Source organism: Heterodontus francisci, chromosome 2, assembly GCF_036365525.1.
Source record: "Heterodontus francisci isolate sHetFra1 chromosome 2, sHetFra1.hap1, whole genome shotgun sequence".
In the NCBI taxonomy this organism is placed as follows: domain Eukaryota; kingdom Metazoa; phylum Chordata; class Chondrichthyes; order Heterodontiformes; family Heterodontidae; genus Heterodontus; species Heterodontus francisci.
The window spans coordinates 160,204,249-160,226,726 of NC_090372.1; the positions used below are offsets into that span (position 1 = coordinate 160,204,249).

The 22,478-nt window shown below is 41.4% G+C and overlaps 2 protein-coding genes across 9 annotated transcripts in view; one reads left to right on the forward strand and one right to left on the reverse strand.

Annotated features, from left to right (window-relative positions):
• olah (oleoyl-ACP hydrolase) overlaps positions 1 to 4,727 on the reverse strand; it is a 62,269-nt gene extending 57,542 nt beyond the window's left edge. The window contains exons 1-2 of one of the 5 annotated variants that reach the window (XM_068012927.1): positions 4,053 to 4,231; positions 2,615 to 2,746 (exon numbers count right to left, since the gene is read on the reverse strand). In XM_068012927.1, coding sequence (XP_067869028.1) covers positions 2,615 to 2,746; positions 4,053 to 4,167 — 247 coding nt within the window. In that variant the 5' untranslated portion in view covers positions 4,168 to 4,231. Of the gene's footprint in view, positions 1 to 2,614; positions 2,747 to 3,283; positions 3,393 to 3,956; positions 3,979 to 4,052; positions 4,232 to 4,655 lie in introns of those variants that run through there. The other 4 variants (XM_068012912.1, XM_068012914.1, XM_068012919.1 and 1 more) reach the window with 4 other exon arrangements.
• Positions 4,728 to 11,407: 6,680 nt separating this feature from the next.
• Positions 11,408 to 22,478, forward strand: part of crot (carnitine O-octanoyltransferase) — a 71,966-nt gene continuing 60,895 nt past the window's right edge. For 2 of the 4 annotated variants that reach the window (XM_068012939.1, XM_068012961.1), the window contains exon 1: positions 11,408 to 11,564. The gene's annotated coding sequence lies outside the window, so the exon portion shown is untranslated. Of the gene's footprint in view, positions 11,565 to 12,435; positions 12,515 to 19,489; positions 19,601 to 22,478 lie in introns of all 4 variants that reach the window. The other 2 variants (XM_068012954.1, XM_068012946.1) reach the window with 2 other exon arrangements.

Sequence of the window (22,478 nt, forward strand, 5' to 3'; positions counted from 1 at the left end):
GTTACATCCAGCCTTGATTATCCTAATGCTCGGCTGGCCAGTTTACCATCTTCCACCCAGAGCCAATTAAGACTCAGTTCAAGGGCAATTAGGGATGGGTAATAAATTCTGGCCTATTCAATGACGCCCACATCCCACGATCAGGAGAGAGAGAAAAAATCAAACCTCTACTGCCTATATCCTATCTCACACTAAGTCCTGTGGACCAATCACATGTGGTCAGTGACCTACATCGTTTCCTGGTCCAGCAATGACTTGATTTTAAATTTCTCTTCCTTGTGTTCAAATCTCTCCACAGCCTTCCCCTTCTCTACCTCTAACCTAGTCCAGCCCTACAACCCTCAGATTTCTGTGCTCCTCCAGTTCTGGCTTCATGTGCATTTTAATGGTGGCCTTCAGGAACCTAAACCATATATTCTAGAATTCCCTCCCTAAACTTCTCCATCTCTCTACCTCTCCTTCGAACCTGCCCTTTTTGGCCAAGCTTTTGGTCATCTATCCTAATACCTCTTAATGTAGCTCAGTATCAATTTTTTTCTGATAATGCTCCTGTGATGCATCTCAGGACATTTTTACTGCAGTAAAGGCACTATATAAATGCAACTTATAGTGGTGGTAGTGCTACTCCACATTGGCATTCTCTTACAACACTGTGGCCAAAGATCAATTTACTCCTCAAGTTTCTCTTCATTCCAATCTGTGGAATAGCACCTCTCTCATGTTAACATTTTATGAATTGCAAGCCTAAGCTTCCAACATATTACTTACCAGTTTCTAATATATACAAATTGCCTAGATTCCAAAACTCAATACAAAAGGAATGAGCAGTGGCATCTCAGAAATTACATATTTTTGCAACTCATTCTGTAAGTAGCTAGAACATTAGCAGATGAAATTAAATGCAGACAAATAGGAAAAATGAGCAACACATGCACTCCATGAATGCTTTTGAAATAACTAAGAACGAAGTTGAATGAGACCCAGGAGGGTTATGGACTCGATAAAGGATCATCTCCAACTCGGACAGAGCAACAAGTAATAAAGCCAATAGAATGTTAAACCGCATGGCCAAAACAGTAAAATAAAGCTCAGAGGAAGTTGTGATCTAACGTTGTAACACCCCAGTCAGACTGCTCGTTAAATATTGCATCCAGTTCTAGTTGTCGAGACACAAGGAAGACAATCAAGCACAGGAAACAATGTACAAAGAGCCATGAGTCTAGTGTCAAAGTCTGAGTTCTAAGGAAAGGTTGGAGAAAGTTAGCCTTTTCAGCCTAGTGCAGTGTCACTTGTGACACAGTGGTAGCACTCTCACTTGAGTCAGAAGATCATGGGCTCAGACCCGCTCTAGAGACTGGAGTACATAATCTAGCCTAGCATTTCAGGACGTTGAAGGTGCCATTGTTCGGATGAAATGTTAAAATGATGCCCTCTTAGGTGGACATAAAAGACGCTATCACACTATTCAAAGCATTGCATGGGAGTTCTCCTAGCATCCTGGACAATATTTATCCCTCAAGCAATATCTAAAAACAGATGACCTGATCATTTATTTCATTGTTTTTGTAGGCCTTTGCTGTGCATAATTGGTTGCCATATTTCCTACATTACAACAGTAATTAAAATTTAAAAGTACTTAGGTGCATCCTGAGATTATGAAAGGGATACATAAATGCAAATCACTCTTTCTGCTTTCTAGTAAGAGTGTCTGAGAGGTACCCTTAGAAAATATAACAGTTAAGTGCAGGAAAAAATAAACCATTAATACTATTTTAAATTAAATTGAAAGAGGACACTAGCAGATCAGATCAAATGAATAAAAGGTAAATTTAGGACTGATAGCAGGAATTTCATCATGCAGATTAAGGAAACAAACTTTCAACAGAACAGTAGAGCTGAAAATCCCCAAGTAATTTAGGAAGCAGCTGGATGTCACCATGGAGATAGGGAAACTTTAGGATCTTTCTGGACAGATGATTTAATGAAGGGTGAATGACCTTTCTCATTTGGAAGTATCTTGTGAGGTCATTAATGAAAATGATAAAATGAGTAGCAATAAGCTTCCCTAAGGGACTCTGCATAGAACATGTCCATTTATTATGGTGTGACTTTTGAATTTTCTTACAAAAGTTACATAAGCAGCTTAACAACTGACTATTCCTATCACAGATTTTTTAAATGATAGTACATATTCTAACTTAAGGACAAGTGGGGAGAAATAAGCAAATTTATAGACAAAATTAAGAGCATTGTGAGTTAACTGAACTTCTCTGAAGCCAAGTTGGTGACCAGATAGAAATTTGTTTTGACTGAGATGTCACAACAGTTTTTCACGTTGCTTCTATCAGTTTGACGTAGAGTAGCATTGACAGCATCAGTAGAGAAATCCTTATTTAAGATAATTCTGCTCTTGGACTGTACATGATTGGGGATCTAACAAGGAAAGGGGGCAGGGGGAAGAGAGATATGGAGCAAAATATATGAACATAAAAGGTTTGTTGAGGTTATTCCTAATCTCTGTAAGAGTATACCCAGTGCGATAATATTATATACACAATCTATTACCAAGTATATTTAACAGAAAAGATACATCAAATCATTTGTATGGTGTTACCTTCTATTGAATTGTTAAAGTGTTTTCCCCACTGAGCATAATGTATAGATCCACCTCCAGCCCAGGGAAAGCAGATCAGTCTGAAGAGAGCTTCAGGTCTTCGATACAGACAGTTCACTACTTTATCCATTTCTGTAAGATAATGCACAATTTTTAAAATAAAAGATTTGATTATCCCACAAAATGCAATCACACAGATTTACATTTCAAGTTTAGATATTTGTGCTGCAGTACTGCAACCTTGCTCTTTTTAGTTATGGTATCTGAGTTCAAATCTAAGACCCTGGAGGCAAATGTGACAGCTGATGTTAGAAATAGAAATGTTAGCATAGAGGGAGTGTTACTTTAGAACTGATCCAACTAATATTTCACCTGCATGTCACAGTAATGGGGACGACAAAAGTACTATTTTATCATAAAAACCTATCTGGTTCACTACTGCCCTTTACAGAAGAAAATCTGCCAACTTTACTGTACATGTGACCCTCGACCCATAGCATGTGGTTGATTCTTAACTGCCTTCTGAAATGGCCTAGCAGCACACACACACACACGCTGGCAACATTTAAGTAGGTTAGTCCATATCTGTATAAGACAGCAGGTAAGTTAACCATTTCAATACACCTGAAACAATGTTCTGATGAAAGTGTCTACACTTGAAACTTTTACCTTTTGTTCTCTGATTGATCCGCTAAGTATTTGCTGCATATTCTGTTGAGGTTGCTTGATCTAATTTTTCCACATTTTCCCTTACAGCATCACCACGTGTCATTTAAATCACTCCTGCCCTCCACCTGATCACAGACTTCCACCTTTCTTGCTTGCTTTCTCCCCATCTTTTCCCTGGCTCTGCACTTGTTTAAACTCCACAGAATCAAAGAATGATACAACAAAGGAAAGCCTATACATCCAAGTCTGGGCCTTTAATATACATTAAAAGTTTTATTATGTGGCATGTGCCAGATAATCAAAAATTCTGGTTAATCAACAGTTGTACAACACAATAGTTTTACTTTTAAGAGAAATTATTACATACAAAGTACAAGAAGGACACACTCAACACAATGGCGGATATGAACAAGATGGACTGCCAGCAGCACACTAACAAGACTGTCAGCAGTATCACTAACTAATGCAAAAGACAATCGACTGCACTTGGAAAAATGCAGCCCCAGAGAGCTTTGGGGGATATCTGGGAGGTGATGGACAGATTCGGGATACTATAAATGGAGACTTGTTTGGGAGATTTTGGAAATTCTAGATAATACAGCTTGCTGGTTGATAAAGTGCCATATAACAAAGCTTTTACTGTACACGAAAGAGCAGCTGATTTAATACTGACCTACAGTCTGAAAAGCAACCATTCAACACTTATCAGAACCTGTCACAATGACCTGAAACATTAACTCTGCCTTTCTTTCCACACGTACTGCCTGACCTGAGTATTTCCAGCACTTTCTGTTTTTGTTTCCGATTTCCAGCATCCACAGAGTTTTGCTTTCGCTTTCACCATTTATGTCTGCTTTCTGTCCCTTTGTCAGTTTTGTATCCATGCTACCACTGCCCCTGTAATCCCATGGTTTACAATTTTGCTAACAGGTCTATTATGAGGTACTTTATCAAACGCCTTTTAAAAAGTCCATATACACGCACTATCAACCAAACCACCCTCATTAACCCTCTCGTTACTTCTAGTTCTGAAGAAATTCATCGACCTGAAACGTTAACTTTTTTTTCCCTCCACACGATACTTGACCCAGTAGTTTTTGTTCCACCATATTCTGCAGGTTATTTTTGTTTATACCGCCAATATTTATTTATAAAACGTTTTAGTAGCAACTTGATGATTCTTGTAAATTATTAGCAACATTGACATTATTTGGTAATACGCTGACTTGTAATTAGATTGTACATGACGAGCACCGCAGCCAACCCACCCCCAAAGGGCTGGTATATAAAATCACAATTTAATAAGCCATTGAAATAATCGCACAATTGATCTTTCAAAGCCGGAGCAAGATTACAAACGCCAAAAACTGACCTAACTCCGCCACCCTCACTCCTTCCTCTGCTGAACTCCAGCGCACCATCGAGCCAAAGGCGCATGCGCGGCATGTCGAGGTCGGCCAGGACTTAAATATTCCCAATGAGCAACAAATATCAAATCAAACAGAAATGGTGAACCAGACTAAAATAATAAGGAGAAAATGACTTTTTTTTTATTAAGTTAAGAAAACACACAAAAAGGAAGTAAAGAAAGATACCCAATCCCCAGCTGCGAAGGTGAATTGTCTTCTTGATCTTAGACTTGTTTTCAGACTCAAAAGATTTGGCATAGATTAATGAGCTGGACGTGGGTAAACATGGCATAATTTCAAAGTTGGCAGATGACACAAAACTTGGAAATATAGTAATGAAGAGGATAGTCAAAACCTCGGGAGGACATAGGCCAGTGGAATGGGTGGACTTGTGACAGAGAAATGTGAAGTGATATATTTTGGTAGGAAGAATGAGGAGAAGCAATATAAAGAAAATGGTACAATTTTAAAGGGGATGTAGGGACAGAGTGACCTGGAGGTGTGGGTGCACAGGTGTTTGAAGATAAAAGCAAAAGCTGAGAAGACTGTTAAAAAAACTATATGGGATCCTTGGCTTTGTTAATGGAAGAATAAAGTATAAAAACAAGGAAGTTATGCTGAACCTTTGTAAAACACTGGTTAGGCCCCAGCTGGAGTATTCTGTTCAGGCTGGGCACCATATTTTAGGAAAGATGCTAAGGCCTTGGAGAGGACGTAGATGAGATTTACTAGAATGGGATCAGACATGATCAGCTATGTGGCAAGACTAAAGAAGGTGAGAACAGAGAAGGTTAAGAGGAAATTTAATAAAGGTGTAAAACTCATGAACAAATAAAGAGAATCTTTCCAGTAGCAGAGGGGTCAGTAACTAGAGGACATAGATTTACGGTAATAGGCAAAAGAATTGGAGGTGACGTGAGTTTTTTTTACACGCGTTGTTGTGATCTGAAATGCACTGCCTGAAAGGATGGTGGAACAAGATTTAATAGTAACTTTCAAAAAGAAAATTAATAAATATTTGAAGGGAACAATACAGGGATATGGGGACAAACCTGGTGTGTGGGATTAATTGGATAGTTCTTTCAAAGAGCTGGAACAGGTGTGATGGGCCAAATAGCCTCCTTCTATACTGTATCATTCTCTGATTCTATGAAAAGGACAATCAGCTGCCTGACATGGAGCATTAGAAATGAGCTGCCCAAAGTTTTCAATCCTGATGATTGTTCATCGACCTGAAATGTTAACTGTTAACTGTTTCTCTCTCCACAGATGCTGCCTGACCTGCTGAGTATTTCCAGCGTTTTCTGTTTTTATATGTTCTCAGATCCTTTGTCTTGCATTTATGTAGCATCTATAACATAGTAAAATGCCCAAAGCACTTTACAGGAGTATCATCAAACAAGTTTGGCGAAACCTTTACTGATTGGTGTATTTGTACTCCAAGATTCCTTTGTTTCTCTACCCCACCTAGACTCGCACCTTCAATGTAATAAGCAATCACTCTATTCTTCCGAGCAAAATGTACTACTTCACATTTATCTGTGCTGAACTTCATTTGCCAACTATTTGCCATTCTGTAAGTTTATTAATGTTCTCCTGTAATTTGTTGCAGTCCTCCTCTGTATTGACTAACCACCACCCCCCCAATTTGCTGTGATCTGCAAATTTAGAAATAGTGTTTTTTGATTCCAAACTCCAAATCGATAATGTAAATTGTGAACAGCAGTGGTCCCAGCACTGATCCTTGTGGAACACCACTTCCCAGCTTCTACCACTCTGAATTTCTACCAGTTAGCAATCCCTTCTGCCACTTGTCCCCTAATTTCACATTTTGTGACCTTATTAATCTATTATGGTGTACCTTATCAAGGCCTTTTGAAAATGCAGTTAAATTACATCTACTGCATTACTACATCTACTCTCTCTTACCTCAAAAATTCAATAAAGTTGGTCTAGCAAGATTTTCCCTTTTGAAATTAATGCTGACTATTCCTTATTATGTTTTACTCTTCTAGATGTTCTTTTATTTTCTCCTTTAGTGGAGGATTCCATTATTATTCCTGCCACCACTGGAGGGTTGTGAGGCTGGAGGAGATTACAATGATGGGTCGAGAGGGGTGAGACCATGGAGGGACTGTAAACAAGGTTTAGAGTTTAAAAATCAAGATGTTGTTTGATCGGGAGGCAATGTGAGCACATGGGTAATTGGTCATTAGGACAGGAATAAAAGCAGAATATAGGAAGTTAGGAAATAAGTTGAAAAGTAGGACCTCAAAGGTTGTGATCTCAGGATTACTACCAGAGCCACATGCTAGTTAGAGTAGAAATAGCGGAATATATCAGATGAATACGTGGCTGAAGAGATGGTGTGAGGGGGAGGGTTTTAGATTCCTGGGGCATTGGGATCGGTTCTGGGGGAGGTGGGACCAGTATAAACTGAACGGGTTACACCTGGGCAGAACCGGGACTGATGTCCTAGGGGGAGTATTTGCTAGAGTGGTTAGGGAAGGTTTAAACTAAAATGACAAGGGGATGGGAACCTTTGCAAGGAGTCAGAGGAGGGGTGATCAAAGACAAGCACAAAAGACGATAAGGGGGATAAGAAAAGTGATAGGCAGAGAAATCAAGGGCTAGAATCAAACAGGGCCACAGTGAAAAATAGTGGGAAGGGGCCAAGTGATGTTAAAAAGACAAGCCTTAAGGCTTTGTGCCTTAACCCATGGAGCATTCACAATAAAGTGGATGAATTCATCGCGCAAATAGATGTAAACGGGTATAATATAGTCAGGATTACGGAGACATGGCTGCATGGTGACCAGGGATGGGAAATGAGCAGCCAGAGATATTCAGTATTTAGGAAGGACAGACAAAAAGCAAAAGGCGGTGGAGTTGCATTGCTGGTTAAAGAGGAAATTAACGCAATAGTGAGGAAAGATATTAGCTCTGACGATGTGGAATCTGTATGGGTAGAGCTGAGAAACACTAAGGGGCAAAAAACCTTAGTGTGGGTTGTATATAGACCCTCAAACTGTAGTGGTAATGTTGGGAATGGCATTAAACAGGAAATTAGAGACGCATGCGATAAAGGAACATCTGTAATTATGGGTGATTTTAATCTGCATATAGATTGGACAAATCAAATAAGTCACAATACCGCAGAGGAGGAATTCTTGGAGTGTATACGGGATGGTTTTCTGGAGCAATACGTTGAGGAACCAACTAGAGAACAGATCATCCTGGACTGGGTATTGTGTAATGAGAGAGGAATAGTTGACAATCTAGTTGTGCGAGACTCCTTGGGGATGAGCGACCATAATATGATAGAATTCTTCATCAAGACGGAGAGTGACGTAGTTGATTCTGAGACAAGGGTCCTGAATCTTAGTAAAGGAAACTACAAAGGTATGAGGCGCGAGTTGGCTATGACAGATTGGGAAACGTTACTTAAAGGGACGATGTTGGAAAGGCAATGGCAAACATTCAAAGAGCGCATGGATGAACTGCAACAATTGTTTATTCCTGTCTGACGTAAAAGTAAAACGGGAAAGGTAGCCAAACCATGGCTTACAAGGGAAATTAGAGATAGCATTAGCTCCAAGGAAGAGGCATATAAATTCACCAGAAAAAACAACAGACGGAGGATTGGCAGCAGTTCAGAATTCAGCAAAGGAGGACCAAGGGATTGATTAAGAAGGAGAAAATAGAGTACAAGAGCAAGCTTGCGGGAACATAAAAACTGACTGTAAACGTTTCTATAGGTAAGTGAAGAGAAAAAGACTGGTGAAGCTAAATGTAGGTACCTCACAGTCAGAAACAGGGGACTTTATTATTGGGCTGAGCAACTAAATGCGTACTTTGGTTCTGACTTCACAAAGGAGGACACAAATATCACACCAGAAATGTTGGGGAACACAGGGTTTAGTGAGAGAGAAGAACTGAAGGAAATCAGTATTAGTAGAGAAATGGTGTTGGGGAAATTGATGGGATTGAAGGCCGATAAATCCCCAGGGCCTGATGGTCTGCATCCCAGAGTACTTAAGGAAGTGGCTCTAGAAATAGTGGTCATCTTCCAAGAGTCTATAGACTCTGGAACAGTTCCTACAGATTGGAGGGTAGCTAACAAAATCCTACTATTTAAAAAGGGAGGTAGAGAGAAAGCAGGGAATTATAGACCAGTCAGCCTGACGTTGGTAGTGGGGAAAATTTTCGAGTCCATTATCAAAGATTTTATAGCAGAGCACTTGGAGAACAGTGGTAGAATCGGACAGAGTCAGCATGGATTTACGTAAGGGAAATTATGCTTGACAAATCTACTGGAATTCTTCGAGGATGTAACTAGTAGAGTTGATGAGGGGGAGCCAATGGATGTGGTTTATTTAAACTTTCAGAAGACTTTCGACAACGTCCCACACAAGAGATTAGCATGTAAAATTAAAGCGCTTGGGAATTGGGGGTAGTGTATTGCAATGGATAGAAAATTGGTTGGCAGACAGGAAACAAAGAGTCGGGATAAATGGGTCTTTTTCCAGATGGCAGGCAGTGACTAGCGGGATACCACAGGGATCGGTGCCAGGACCCCAGCTATTCACACTATAAATGATTTAGATGAGGGAACTAAATGTAATATCTCCAAATTTGCAGATGACATAAAACTGGGTGGAAGGGTGAGTTGCGAGGAGGATGCAGAGAGGCTTCAGGGTGATTTGGACAAGTTGAGTGAGTGGGCTAATGCATGGCAGATGCAGTAGAATGTGGATAAATGTGAGGTTATCCACTTGGGTAGCAAAAACAGGAAGGCAGATTATTATCTGAATGGCTGTAAACTGAGAGAGGGGAATATGCAACGAGACCTGGGTGTTCTTGTACACCAGTCGCTGAAGGTAAGAATGCAGGTGCAACAGGCAGTAAAAAAGGCAAATGGTATGTTGGCCTTCATAGCGAGAGGATTCGAGTATAGGAGCAGGGATGTCTTGCTGCAATTATACAGGGCCTTGGTGAGGCCACACCTGGAATACTGTGTGCAGTTTTGGTCTCCTTATCTGAGGAAGGATGTTCTTGCTATAGAGGGAGTGCAGCAAAGCTTTACCAGACTGATTCCTGGGATGGTGGGACCTACGTATGAGGAGAGATTGAATCGGTTAGGATTATATTCGCTGGAGTTCAGAAGAGTGAGGGGAGATCTCATAGAAACCTATAAAATTCTAACAGGACTTGACAGGGTAGATGCAGGAAGGATGTTCCCGATGGTGGGGGAGTCCAGAACCAGGGGTCATAGTCTAAGGATACGGGGTAAACCATTCAGGACTGAGATGATGAGAAATTTCTTCATCCAGAGAGTGGTGAACCTGTGGAATTTGCTACCACAGAAAGCAGTTGAGGCCAAAATATTGTATGTTTTCAAGAAGGAGTTAGATATAGCTCTTGGTTTAAAGGGATCAAAGGATATGGGGCAAAAATGGGTACAGGTTACTGAGTTGGATGATCAGCCATGATCATAATGAATATCGGAGCAAGCTCGAAGGGCCGAATGGCCTACTCCTGCTCCTATTTTCTCTGTTTCTGTGAGTTAAGACACAGGCAGCAGAGTTTTGGATGACTTCAAATTTACAGAGGGTAGAATGTGGGAAATCAGACAGAAGTGCATTGGTGTCTAGAAGTAACAAAGGCATGAATGAGGATTTCAGCAGCAGATGAGTTGAGAAGTCGGGCAATGTTGTGGAGGTGGAAATAAGCACTCATAGCGGTGACATGAATATGTATTTGGAAGCTCATCTCTGGGTCAATGTGACACCAAGGTTGCTAACAGACTAGTCTCAAAAAAAGGAAGGACAGGTAGAAAGGCAGAGAGCCATAGGGAGGGAATTCCAGAGCTTCGGGCCTCAGTAATTGACAGCACAACCACCAATGGTGGAACAGTTAAATTCAGGGATGTTCAACAGTCCAGAATTGGAGCAGCGTAATGCTGAAGGAGATTACAGAGATAGGGAGCGGAGAGGCCATGGAGGGATTTGAAAACAACCCTATTATGAAAGCACAATCAAGATGATTGTGATAGTGCAAGGGCTACATTATGAACTTTGTCCTTTTGATAGTGTTTTAATCTTATAAATACGGGGGCCGCCACAGATATTTACATTCAAAATGATGCCAAAAGACAAATAATGCATAACTGACATAACTAAATCAGGCAAAAGCTGATAGTGAGATTTATTTTATAAGAGCGACCGTACATAAACTATTGAAACATTTGGAGCTGCGCTTATTCTTAAAACTACTCATATTATGGCGCTTTTAAAATCGACCCAAGGCACGACAGACAGGCCAGAAGAAGGGTCACTGACCCGAACCGTTAACTCTGCTTCTCTTTCCACAGAAGCTGCCAGACCTGCTGAGTGATTCCAGCATTTCTTGTTTTTGTTTCAGATTTCCAGCATCCGCAGTATTTTGCTTTTATATTAGACAAGAATGAACACCGAGTCAAATAAAAGACATATTAGGAGGGACAATCAAGAGCCCTGGTTAAAGAGGGTTTAAAATTAATTAATATAGGTGACATTTTTAAACAGAGTGAATAAAATGACTGGTGCAACCCCCTATTGCTACTGCTCGTGCAGTTTCTACAGCGCGGCTCTCAATTTGACCGCACCGTTCGCTTCTGCGCAGTCCCTGTTGCCACGGAGCCACCGTCTGCGGGGCGGAAGTGGGGGAAAGTTCACAGTCTCTGCGGGAAGGTAAGTCCAACAAGGCGAGCGACGGAGGCACAGGAACAGCAACGGCGACGGCTCTGTTCGGAACCATAGAGACCAAAAGGAAATAAACCACTTGTTTTCGAAAATTTGCTCTTCTAGGAGAAAGTAGATCAGGAAAACAGAGTAAGTTACTAAATTGAGCGCATTGGGACAAGAATCGATTATTGCTGATATGCTTTGTGTTGACAGGGTATTAGTAAAACATACTAATTGTGTGTGTACATTAAAAATACATCTACATATTTAAAACAAAAACAAGAAACGCTGGAAATACTCGGCAGATTTTGCAGGATCCGTGCAGAGAGAAGCAGAGTTAACGTTTCAGGTCAAAGACCCAAGGGTTTCTTGTTTTTGTTTCAGATTTCCAACATCTGCAGTATTTTGCTTTTATTTACGTATTTAAAATCTTGGTCACGCTTTTATAAGAAGGGAAGCTCTGGATGCAAACAGGTGCCTGTAATGATGTCGTTGTAGTCGACAGCCAGAAAGTTGTGGGTTCAAGTCTCACTTTCGGGACTTGGAATACACAATCGAGGCTCACACATCAGTGCATTACTAAGGGAGTGCTGCATTGTCAGAGGTTCAGTCTTTCGAATGAAATATTACACCGAGACCCCGTTTGTCCTCTGAGGTAAACATAGAAGATAGTATTTGAAGATGATCAGGGGCTATCTGCCTAGTGTCCAAACTAGTACTTATTCTTCAAACAACATCTAAAAGATTATCTGGTCATTTATTTAATTGTTGAAACAAAAACAAGAAATGCTGGATTCACTGAGCAGGTCTGGCAGCATCTGTGGAAAGAGAAGCAGAGTTAACGTTTCGGGTCAGTGACCCTGAAGGGTTAACTCTGCTTCTCTTTCCACAGATGCTGCCAGACCTGCTCAGTGAATCCAGCATTTCTTGTTTTTGTTTCAGATTTCCAGCATCCGCAGTATTTTGCTTTTATTTAATTGTTGATTTTGGAATGTTGTGCTGTTTTTCCTGCATACAGCAGCGACCGCACTTGACAAGTACATCATTGGCTGTAAAGTACTTTAGGATGCCCTGAGGCTGAAAAGGTGCTTTTTAATGTGAGTTTGCTCGCTCTACATGCATGAACCCAATCTTGTATACTTTTGAAATTAAACATGTGCGTTACTGCTGGCATTGACAAATTTGTGAAACTTAAGTTACTTAACAGGAATAAGTGATTTCATGGACTGAAGTAAACTCTCTTTGGCCTCCTTATCTCGAGAGACAATGGGTAAGCGCCTGGAGGTGGTCAGTGGTGTGTGGAGCAGTGCATGGAGTGGCTGTAAAGGCCAATTCTAGAGTGACAGGCTCTTCCACAGGTGCTGCAGAACAATTTGTTTGTCGGGGCTGTTACACAGTTGGCTCTCCCCTTACACTTCTGTCTTTTTTCCTGCCAACTGCTAAGTCTCTTTGACTCGCCACACTTTAGCTCCGCCTTTATGGCTGCCCGCCAGCTCTGGCGAACGCTGGCAACTGACTCCCACGACTTGTGATCAATGTCACAGGACTTCATGTCGCGTTTGCAGACGTCTTTAAAGCGGAGACATGGACGGCCGGTGGGTCTGATACCAATGGCGAGCTCGCTGTACAATGTGTCTTTGGGGATCCTGCCATCTTCCATGCGGCTCACATGGCCAAGCCATCTCAAGCGCCGCTGACTCAGTAGTGTGTATAAGCTGGGGATGTTGGCCGCCTCGAGGACAAATATAGAAAAGAATAATTCACGAGATGTAAATATTTCTGTTCTGCTGTGCTTCCTATTGCGACTAAAATAAGTGCAACACACTGAAAAATATAACACTTTCTCCAAATGGCCATTGAATATAGCAGTTCTTTTGGGCCTCCTTATCTCGAGAGACAATGGATACGCGCCTGGAGGTGGTCAGTGGTTTGTGAAGCAGCGCCTGGAGTGGCTATAAAGGCCAATTCTGGAGTGACAGGCTCTTCCACAGGTGCTGCAGAGAAATTTGTTTGTTGGGGCTGTTGCACAGTTGGCTCTCCCCTTGCGCCTCTGTCTTTTTACAGCACTATACAGCACTATAGCAGTACGGTCACAAAATAACTTAAGCAAGTGAGCAGGAATGACGTTTTGTTGAATTTGATGCCAAAACTGAGTGATTATCTGTATTGTGTAACCTGTTAGCAGGTTACAGCAGCATTGTTAGCCTTCAATGTTTTCTGAATTCCTTCTTTCTGGGTACCAGCAATTATCAGTTAATCTTAGAAATTTTGGTATTGCTTTTCTTTTTTGATCTCACATTTGGCTGTTGCTGTTGGTTTTCTAACAGATCTTTCTGCCCAATGTACAATTCCTCCCATTCCATCAATTAAGTATTTTCCACCTATCCATGCAGTGGAGATCCCTCTGCCAGTTCAATCTGATAAAAACATCTTGCATTTGCACAGCACCTTTTAACATAGAAAATGGCCCAAGGCACTCCGCAGAGGAAAAGCTAATGCTGAGTACTGTTGAAAGAGTTAGGGTTATTGACCAAGTGCACAGCTGAAATGATAGATTGAAGAGGCTTTAGAAGGAGGAGGGACAAGCATCATGCTGGAGCACTTTGGGGATAGAATGGCAGAGAACAGAGCCAAGATGGTTGAATGTTTTACAACTATTTGTGAAGTAGTGTATGGGGATGCATAGGAGGCCAGAGTTAGAGGACCAAATTGCAGAGTTGCCTCATAAGGATGGACGAGGTTGCAAAGGTAATATGGGATGAAATTGTGAAGGGATTTGTAAATGAAGCTAAGGTTTTTGAATTTGATGCACTAGGGCAGGTTGTGCATGCAGAGAATCCAGGGGAGTGATGGGAGAGCAAGACTAGTTTTGATCACCCAAGGGCATCAAAGAGGAAATTTACAGTTCCCCCTGCCCCTCTAATTGGCCTGTGCTTATTGGCTTTTAGCCAATTCCAGGAGAATACAAGACTCTGGGTAGGCTGGGGAATGTATATAATATGCATACCACATCACAACTGTGAGAGACTGGCTGGATGGGCCAGTAGGTCTTTTACTGACTGTCATTTTTGTACATATGTACTGGTTTTATACATAACTGTTAACTTCTACAAGGTGGGGGGGGGGGCAGGGAAAGTCAGTTGAAGGGTGTTTAGTGCAGTATGTATGAGAGAAATGGAGGGGGAAAGTAAGAGACATGGAGAAAGATACAGCAATCTGGGCCAACTAAAGTCAGCAGTTCTTATCTACGTCTGTTTGGCAATATAGTATTCCGTTTGGAATGCCTGTCCTTTTCAACCTGCCTTTTGAGGAATAGTATTTCTGACCTGGATCAAAGGTCAGGAATACCGATGTGTATATATTTAACTGTATTCTATAGTATTCAGTATGTTTTTTTCCAAAATAACATTTTACAAGTGCATCAGCTGAAAAGCCTATTACTTAAACTGAAAATGCTTCATTCCATTGAGAATGACCTGCCAGAGAGATGCTTTTGTTGTGTATTACACTTGTAACTGAGCTGTATTGAGACATTATTTTCCCTCATGTCTTTCGTACTCAGCATAATGGATGGCTAAGTCTACTCATGTGATCCATTAGTCGCCTTTGCAAGGCCTAGTTTTTTCACATGATAGCAAATTGTATTTGAACTTCCATCAATACATTTCCAATTAAGCAGGTTGCTTGTAATTAGGCTTTCTGCTTTTGTTCACCAAATTTAGTGTTTTATAAAATGTTAATCAAAATAAACATAAAATTGGGTAGTAGTAAAATGTGATTCTTGAACCATTCGGCCATGAATTTTACTGTCGTGATTGTGCAGGAAGGAATTGCAAAATTAGACTCCTTGTTGCCCAGAAGTCAATAAGAGTATTTTGTTGCTTTAATTTTTTTTTGGCATTTTCAACAGAAATTTGCAACTTTGAAATGTTGCTTTAAGCAGGGTTTTATTGAGTAAACCATAAAGCTGGGAATCCTATATCATCAAAACACATTAAAAAAAAAATTCAAATATTAATAAAACAATGGGATTTAGAGGCTAAGAAATTTTCACAATTTCCTCAAATCACAATCAGACTGACTGATAGAATAAAAGCAAAATACTGTGGATGCTGCAAATATGAAATAAAAATAGAAAATGCTGGAAATACTCAGGGCAGGCGATGTCTGTCGAGAGGGAAACAGTTAACATTTCAAGTCAAGCTGCATCGAATAGGATAGCATAGCTGTCATACCCCAGCTTTAAAACGGTCATTTGGTATAGGGTTTATACTTTCAAGAAGAATGTCTGCGATACCTCTTCCTACTTAAAAATCACTTGTGGGGAAAAGGTTACCTTCTTTAACATTTTGTATGAATATTTGATCTGCCTCTAAAGATATGTAGGTATGTGCTTGTACATTTCATAGCAGATGCTAAATAGAATTCATACATACTTTGCGAACAGATGAGAGAGATGTTAACATGGTATTATAAGACTTTTGTAATGTCAGATCGATATCCTGCGTTGTCCTGGATGTCTGTAACTATTGAATTTTATTCCAATAATCTGCTTGAAAGCAAATGAATTTTACAGATATGTGTTTTAAAATCCTTCTACATGTTTGTTCTGCTGAGATACAGTACATAATTTAAATGGCGTTACCTTTAATATAACACATAGGCAATTCTTCTTCTTTGGCCTCCTTATCTCGAGAGACAATGGGTAAGCGCCTGGAGGTGGTCAGTGGTGTGTGGAGCAGCGCCTGGAGTGGCTATAAAGGCCAATTCTAGAGTGACAGGCTCTTCCACAGGTGTTGCAGAAAAATGTGTTTGTTGGGGCTGTTACACAGTTGGCTCTCTCCTTGCGCTTTTTTGTCTTTTTTCCTGCCAACTGCTAAGTCTCTTCGACTCGCCACACTTTAGCTCCGCCTTTATGGCTGCCCGCCAGCTCTGGCGAACGCTGGCAACTGACTCCCACGACTTGTGATCAATGTCACAGGACTTCATGTCGCGTTTGCAGTCGTCTTTAAAGCAGAGCCATGGACGGCCGGTGGGTCTGATACCAGTGGTGAGCTCGCTGTACAATGTGTCTTTGGGGATCCTGCCATCTTCCATGCGGCTCACATGGCCAAGCCATCTCGAGCGCCGCTGACTCAGTAGTGTGTATAAGCTGGGGATGTTGGCCGCCTCGAGGACTTCTGTGTTGGAGATATTGTCCTGCCACCTGATGCCAAGTATTCTCCGGAGGCAGAGAAGATAGAATGAATTGAGATGTCACTCTTGGCTGACATACGTTGTCCAGGCATCGCTGCCATAGAGCAAGGTACTGAGGACACAGGCTTGATACACTCGGACTTTTGTGTTCCATGTCAGTGTGCCATTTTCCCACACTCTCTTGGCCAGTCTGGACATAGCAGTGGAAGCCTTTCCCATGCGCTTGTTGATTTCTGCATCGAGAGACAGGTTACTGGTGATAGTTGAACCTAGGTAGGTGAACTCTGGAACCACTTCCAGAGCGTGGTCGCCAATATTGATGGATGGAGCATTTCTGATGTCCTGCCCCATGATGTTCGTTTTCTTGAGGCTGATGGTTAGGCTAAATTCATTGCAGGCAGACGCAAACCTGTCGATGAGACTCTGCAGGCACTCTTCAGCGTGAGATGTTAAAGCAGCATCGTCAGCAAAGAGGAGTTCCCTGATGAGGACTTTCCATACTTTGGACTTCGCTCTTAGACGGGCAAGGTTGAACAACTTGCCCCCTGATCTTGTGTGGTGGAAAATTCCTTCTTCAGAGGACTTGAACGCATGTGAAAGCAGCAGGGAGAAGAAAATCCCAAGAAGTGTAGGTGCGAGAACACAGCCCTGTTTCACGCCACTCAGGATAGGAAAGGGGTCTGATGAGGAGCCACCATGTTGAATTGTGCCTTTCATATTGTCATGGAATGAGGTGATGATACTTAGTAGCTTTGGACATCCAATCTTTTCTAGTAGTCTGAAGAGACCACGTCTGCTGACGAGGTCAAAGGCTTTCATTGACATAGGCAATACAAATTTGAAAATCTATGCAGAGTTCTAGGTAGTGTGGAGGTGTCTCTGGTAGCTCATGCCACTAGCTTTTTTTGAGTGGAATAAAGGTCTGCTGGAGGTACCTTTTTATCAGAGTGGTGGGTACCCCTTTCTGTTAAGGCCTTAGGATATTTCTAGTTGATTTAGCCATTCTGAACCTCGTCTCTTGGTACCTGTGCTTTTGTAGAACATGCATTTACTGTGGTAGGAATTCAGTAATGGAGTGAATGCCTAAATTTCTTTTTGCTTGAGATACCTTCATTGATTTGGTGGGATTTTAGTCTGCTTTTGGCTCAGATGGCTGCACACAGAGCTGAAATGAGCAGAATCCCTAGGGAATAATGAACTCACAATGGAAAATCAGGATATAGCATACAGGTTTAGTGTATTTTCAGTTGGAATGTGTGGGAATCATGAACTTGGCTTATGACTGTACAAAAAAGACAAAAAAAAACAAGCTCATTTAATGTTTACTCTATCTGATAAGTAGTGCAACCTCATGCATTAGTCTCCCCCCCGCCCCCCCCCCCCCCATGACCAGTAATGCTAATTCTGGAAGAAGAAAGAAACCGCAGGAGGCCATGATTACCCAGAATGCATTCATAAACACTCAAACTCATCATCCCAATGTCCCTGATATTCTATCTAATGCCCTGAGGAACACAGTACTGTACAGGACTTGAAAGAGCAGTTTACATTCAGTGATCCAGTTCTAAAGATCAATGACTTTCCCCTTCAGTAACCATGTCGGTCAAAAACTGCAAGAGTGTGTTGAGTAAATTTATTACATTTTCTACTACTTCCTGCGTACGGTATATCATCATCTTATGCAGGAGAACATTGTAATTTGTGTGCTGTTTTCAATTAAGCTTGAATCCATGTTCTCTCTTCTCTTGGCTGGTATTAATAATGAACATCTCTCTGGTTTATCTATTTCCTCTAATAACAACGGGAGGCACTTTATGCTCTCTTTTATGCACTTAGTGCGGGAAAATGGCATTGAGGTAGAAGATCAGCCATGATCTAGTTGAATGGTGGAGTAGGCACGAGGGGCTGAATGGCCTAGTCCTGCTCCTATTTCCTCTGTTCCCTTGGTGAGTTTGGAGGTGGGAGAGCATAGAATCAGGTGGGATGGCGGCGGGGGGACCCTACCACCTCCCCGCCTCTGCCAAAATTAAGTCTGGGGTGGGAAGGCCTGTGAACAGCCTTCTCATCCCGCTGCCAATTGAGGCCCTTAACTGGGTAATTAATACCCAAATAAGGGCCTCATCCCGCCGCTGCTGCAATTAGCCACACAGCAGGCTATTCTCCTGCTACATGGGAAGCATGGCATGAAAAACCATGCGGGCTACTTTCCCACTCTGAGAGGGTGGGGGCGGGGGGGGGTGCGAGGTCCCTCGTTAAAAGGCACTTACCTGAAGGAGGTACCTGGCATGGGGTTGGGGGAAGGTGCTCGCTGACAGCCACCTCCCACCCCTGCAACCCAAACCCCGCAAGACCCATCCCACCCTGACCTACCTGTGGCCTAGGTCCAGCGATGCTCCTGGGCCTTTGATAGGTGATCCACTGGCAGCAGCCACTGCTTCCATATTGGCGCTGCTCAGTGAAAGAGCTGCTGGGCTTTCCGAGGGTGGGACATCCGTTGCCGGGGTCCTTGATCGCATGGAAGGCCTGCTCCTGTATACTTAAGTGCCTAATTGACACTAGATTTGGCAGCATTCCACAGAAGAGGTGACACGGGGTTCTCGTAGTGGCTTTTTCCGGATGTCGCGACTCCATTGCCAGCATAAAATCCTGGCCATCATCTCTAAACCACCTTTCTTCCCCACTATAAATATCCTGTGCCTGTATCCTTTTTCCTCTTAATGCAGAATTACCCATTAATCAGCTTAATTGTCAAAGTTTTATTAATTCCAAGGCAGGATGATTTCCCCCAATTGTGTAGTCTGGTGCATAGAAATATATAGAACACTTTAAAGTTGGAGCAAACCATTGTTTTACATAAGTTAATTATTATTTTCTAGGACTTGAGATGATCCCTTGAGCCATATGTCCGAAAACAAGTCTTTAAGATCCTATAGCCAGTAAAGTACCATTCTTCTGACTTGACAGTTTTAAAACGGGGCATCAAAAAGGTAAAGTGTAGATCCATTTAAATATAAGCATTAGACCAAAGCTATTAACAATTTCTAGACAAATGATTATTTACATTTGTTGCATCATCTTTTTCCGGGTTTTCATACTGATTTATACATTCTAGTCATTGGAAATGACTGAGTCATTGCATTTGCTTGACATGGGCCACGCTTTGCTAATATACACCCTATATATTGAGACTGAATGATTTCATTGTAATATTCTTCCACTTAGAAAATTGGAAACTTGCCCATGACATTTTTTTGTTCAAAAGTTCAGTTCTTTTTGTCACAGCTGAACTTTGACTATTTATTAAACATTAGCTATTTAATAGCATGTAGCTGGTCAAATCTTTCACCAGCCAGACCTACAGATAGAGTTGAATTTCATTTAATTCACAAAATGTTATGTAGTTCTCAAACAAAACAAACAAAAATTGAAAACTGTAGTATAGACTTGAATAGAATGAAAAACCATGAAGGTGCAGACGCACATCAATCTTTTTTTAAACGAGTTTTCTGAGAGAATCTTGTCATTCAGGCCCTCACCTGCCAAGAGTGAGGCACATTAATTTTGCGACATGGACATTAAATTTCAAATTGCTGCTGGGAAGAAGAGAAGTCCTGTTACAAGGACTGCCAGACCTTGGCTATAAAAAAAATTTTATATACTAACCGATATTGAAGGCAGGGAAGCTCATTCCATTTCCAGCTGAGATGATGCAATACACAGAGCCAAGATGTGGTCAGACCAGTTAGTTAAGTGACTAACCTGCTTGGCAACTTGGGGGTTTCTGAATTGTACAGTTTGAACTGAGAGCCTGCAGAAAGCAGAATGCACCTGGACTGAAGAAGACCTCCTGTCTGCCTTCTCCCATCTCTTTCTCTCAGAACTCCAAATCCACTGAAGACACATGAAGCCCAAAAGAGAAAAGTCTCCTACAGCGAACAAGGTTAAAGAAGAATACTGGGCCCCAACGAAAAGCAAGTTCTACCAACAATAAAGAACACTACAGTGAGCCGAAGAACCGTAACACAAAAAACCTCCTCAGATATTACCTTAAACTTTTCCACTTTATTTCTTCTGTTTTCTTTGTCTCTATCCGCATGCGTGTATCGTGTATGCTTGCTAGCATGGGCACGTCGTGTATCCGTAGGGGTCAACTGAATTAGAGTTTAAGTTTTTAATAAATTTCAATTTTTAAACCTAAGAAGATCTTTTTGTGCTGGTTTCTTTGCTTTGTAATTGGAAAGTGGTGAACAAGGATTCATCAAGGGGGAGCTAAAGACACAGTGTGTTTAAAATTTAAACCCTGTAACAGTAAGACCAGATGAAGGCTGAAAGGGAAGCCTAGACCTCTTTCTCAACTGGTTATAACAATCTATTAATAAACATTTTCCCAGCATTTCTTGCAAGCTCCCAATACACGATTTTCCTTCAAAATACTAGGCAAATATAACTTGAAAATAAATTATTGATGTTTAATTATGCCTCTACTGCATCAATTAGAAATATCAATCAGTAACTAGAGATTATTTTAATAACTTCTCAGAAGTTCAGTACAGTACTCCATTTTACAAACCATAAACCTTTTTTTTATTCTCCAGAAAGGTTTACATATAGGTCTGTAGCATCCTATCTGATTTCTTTCAAATTTAGCTATGAATTGGTTTTCGTGCAGGAGATGCAGAATAGAATGTGTATAATTCCTGAAAATACCTCCCTTGTAATTTTGTTTTAACTTTGTTACAACCAGGTGAGGAAGGGGCCTCAGGCTCCCCCTTTCGCCTCTTCTCTGGTTTGACTGCAACAGGGCTTATCCTTTTACACAGTAATTGAACTTACCACCTCAGTGAATGCTTGCTCCTGTTCCTCTGATATAATTGCCAAAGAACCAATCCGACAGGTTTTCTTGACTTTAAACAAGAAAAATGTAAGTTTATTATCCTTAACACTCGAAACTGGTTAAAATTACTAAAAAAAAACATGCTATGCATCCATGCACACATTCATATCAGAGTCACGCACACACCTTCCCTTTTTGTTCTCTTCCCCACCAAAGCTCACTGCCCGCCCCCCCACTTTACTTACTTAAAATCTAATTCTTTTCTGACCTTTGCCAGTTCTGATGAAAGGTCACAGACCTGAAACGTTAACTCTGCTTCTCTCTCCACAGATGCTGCCTGATCTGCTGAGTGTTTCCAGCACTTACTGTTTTTATTCTAGCTTAAGACTTTTCAGTTTGCAAGTCCAGTTTCACTACCTATTAGCACAACAACTTGCATTTGACTAGCACCTTTTAACATAGAAAAATATCATTAGGTGCTTCGCAAAGGCATGAAGAAAACATACACAGTCACGTATGGAAGTTTTGGGAGGGATAACCAAAAACTTGGTCAAAAAGGTTGGTTTTATGGAGGGCTTAAAGAAGGAAAGGGAGCTGGAGAAGCGTGTTCAGACAGTGAAACTGAGTCGGCTGAAAATAGAATGAGGGGTGGGGGATAGATGCACCAAGTCCAGAGTGAGGGGAAAGGAAAGTTTGGGAGGGGGAGTTGTAGGACCTGAAGGTGGATGAGGCTGTAGAAGGATTGAAAGCTTTCACAAGGATGAATTTAAGACTTGTGGGACCAGAAGCCGTTATACGCATAACAAGGTGGGTGATGGGCAAGTGGAATGGTGCGGGATAGGAGAAGCAGCGTTTTGGGTGACTGTTGACCTACCAACCTTAAACAAAAAAGATAGAATCTAGAGGAAATTAAAGCATGCATGAGGATTTCAGCAGGTGCTGGGCTACGGTTGGGATGGAGATGGGTGATGTTATGAAGACAGAAGTTAGGTGGATTTTATGATGGAGGGTATATAAGGATGGAAACCAGG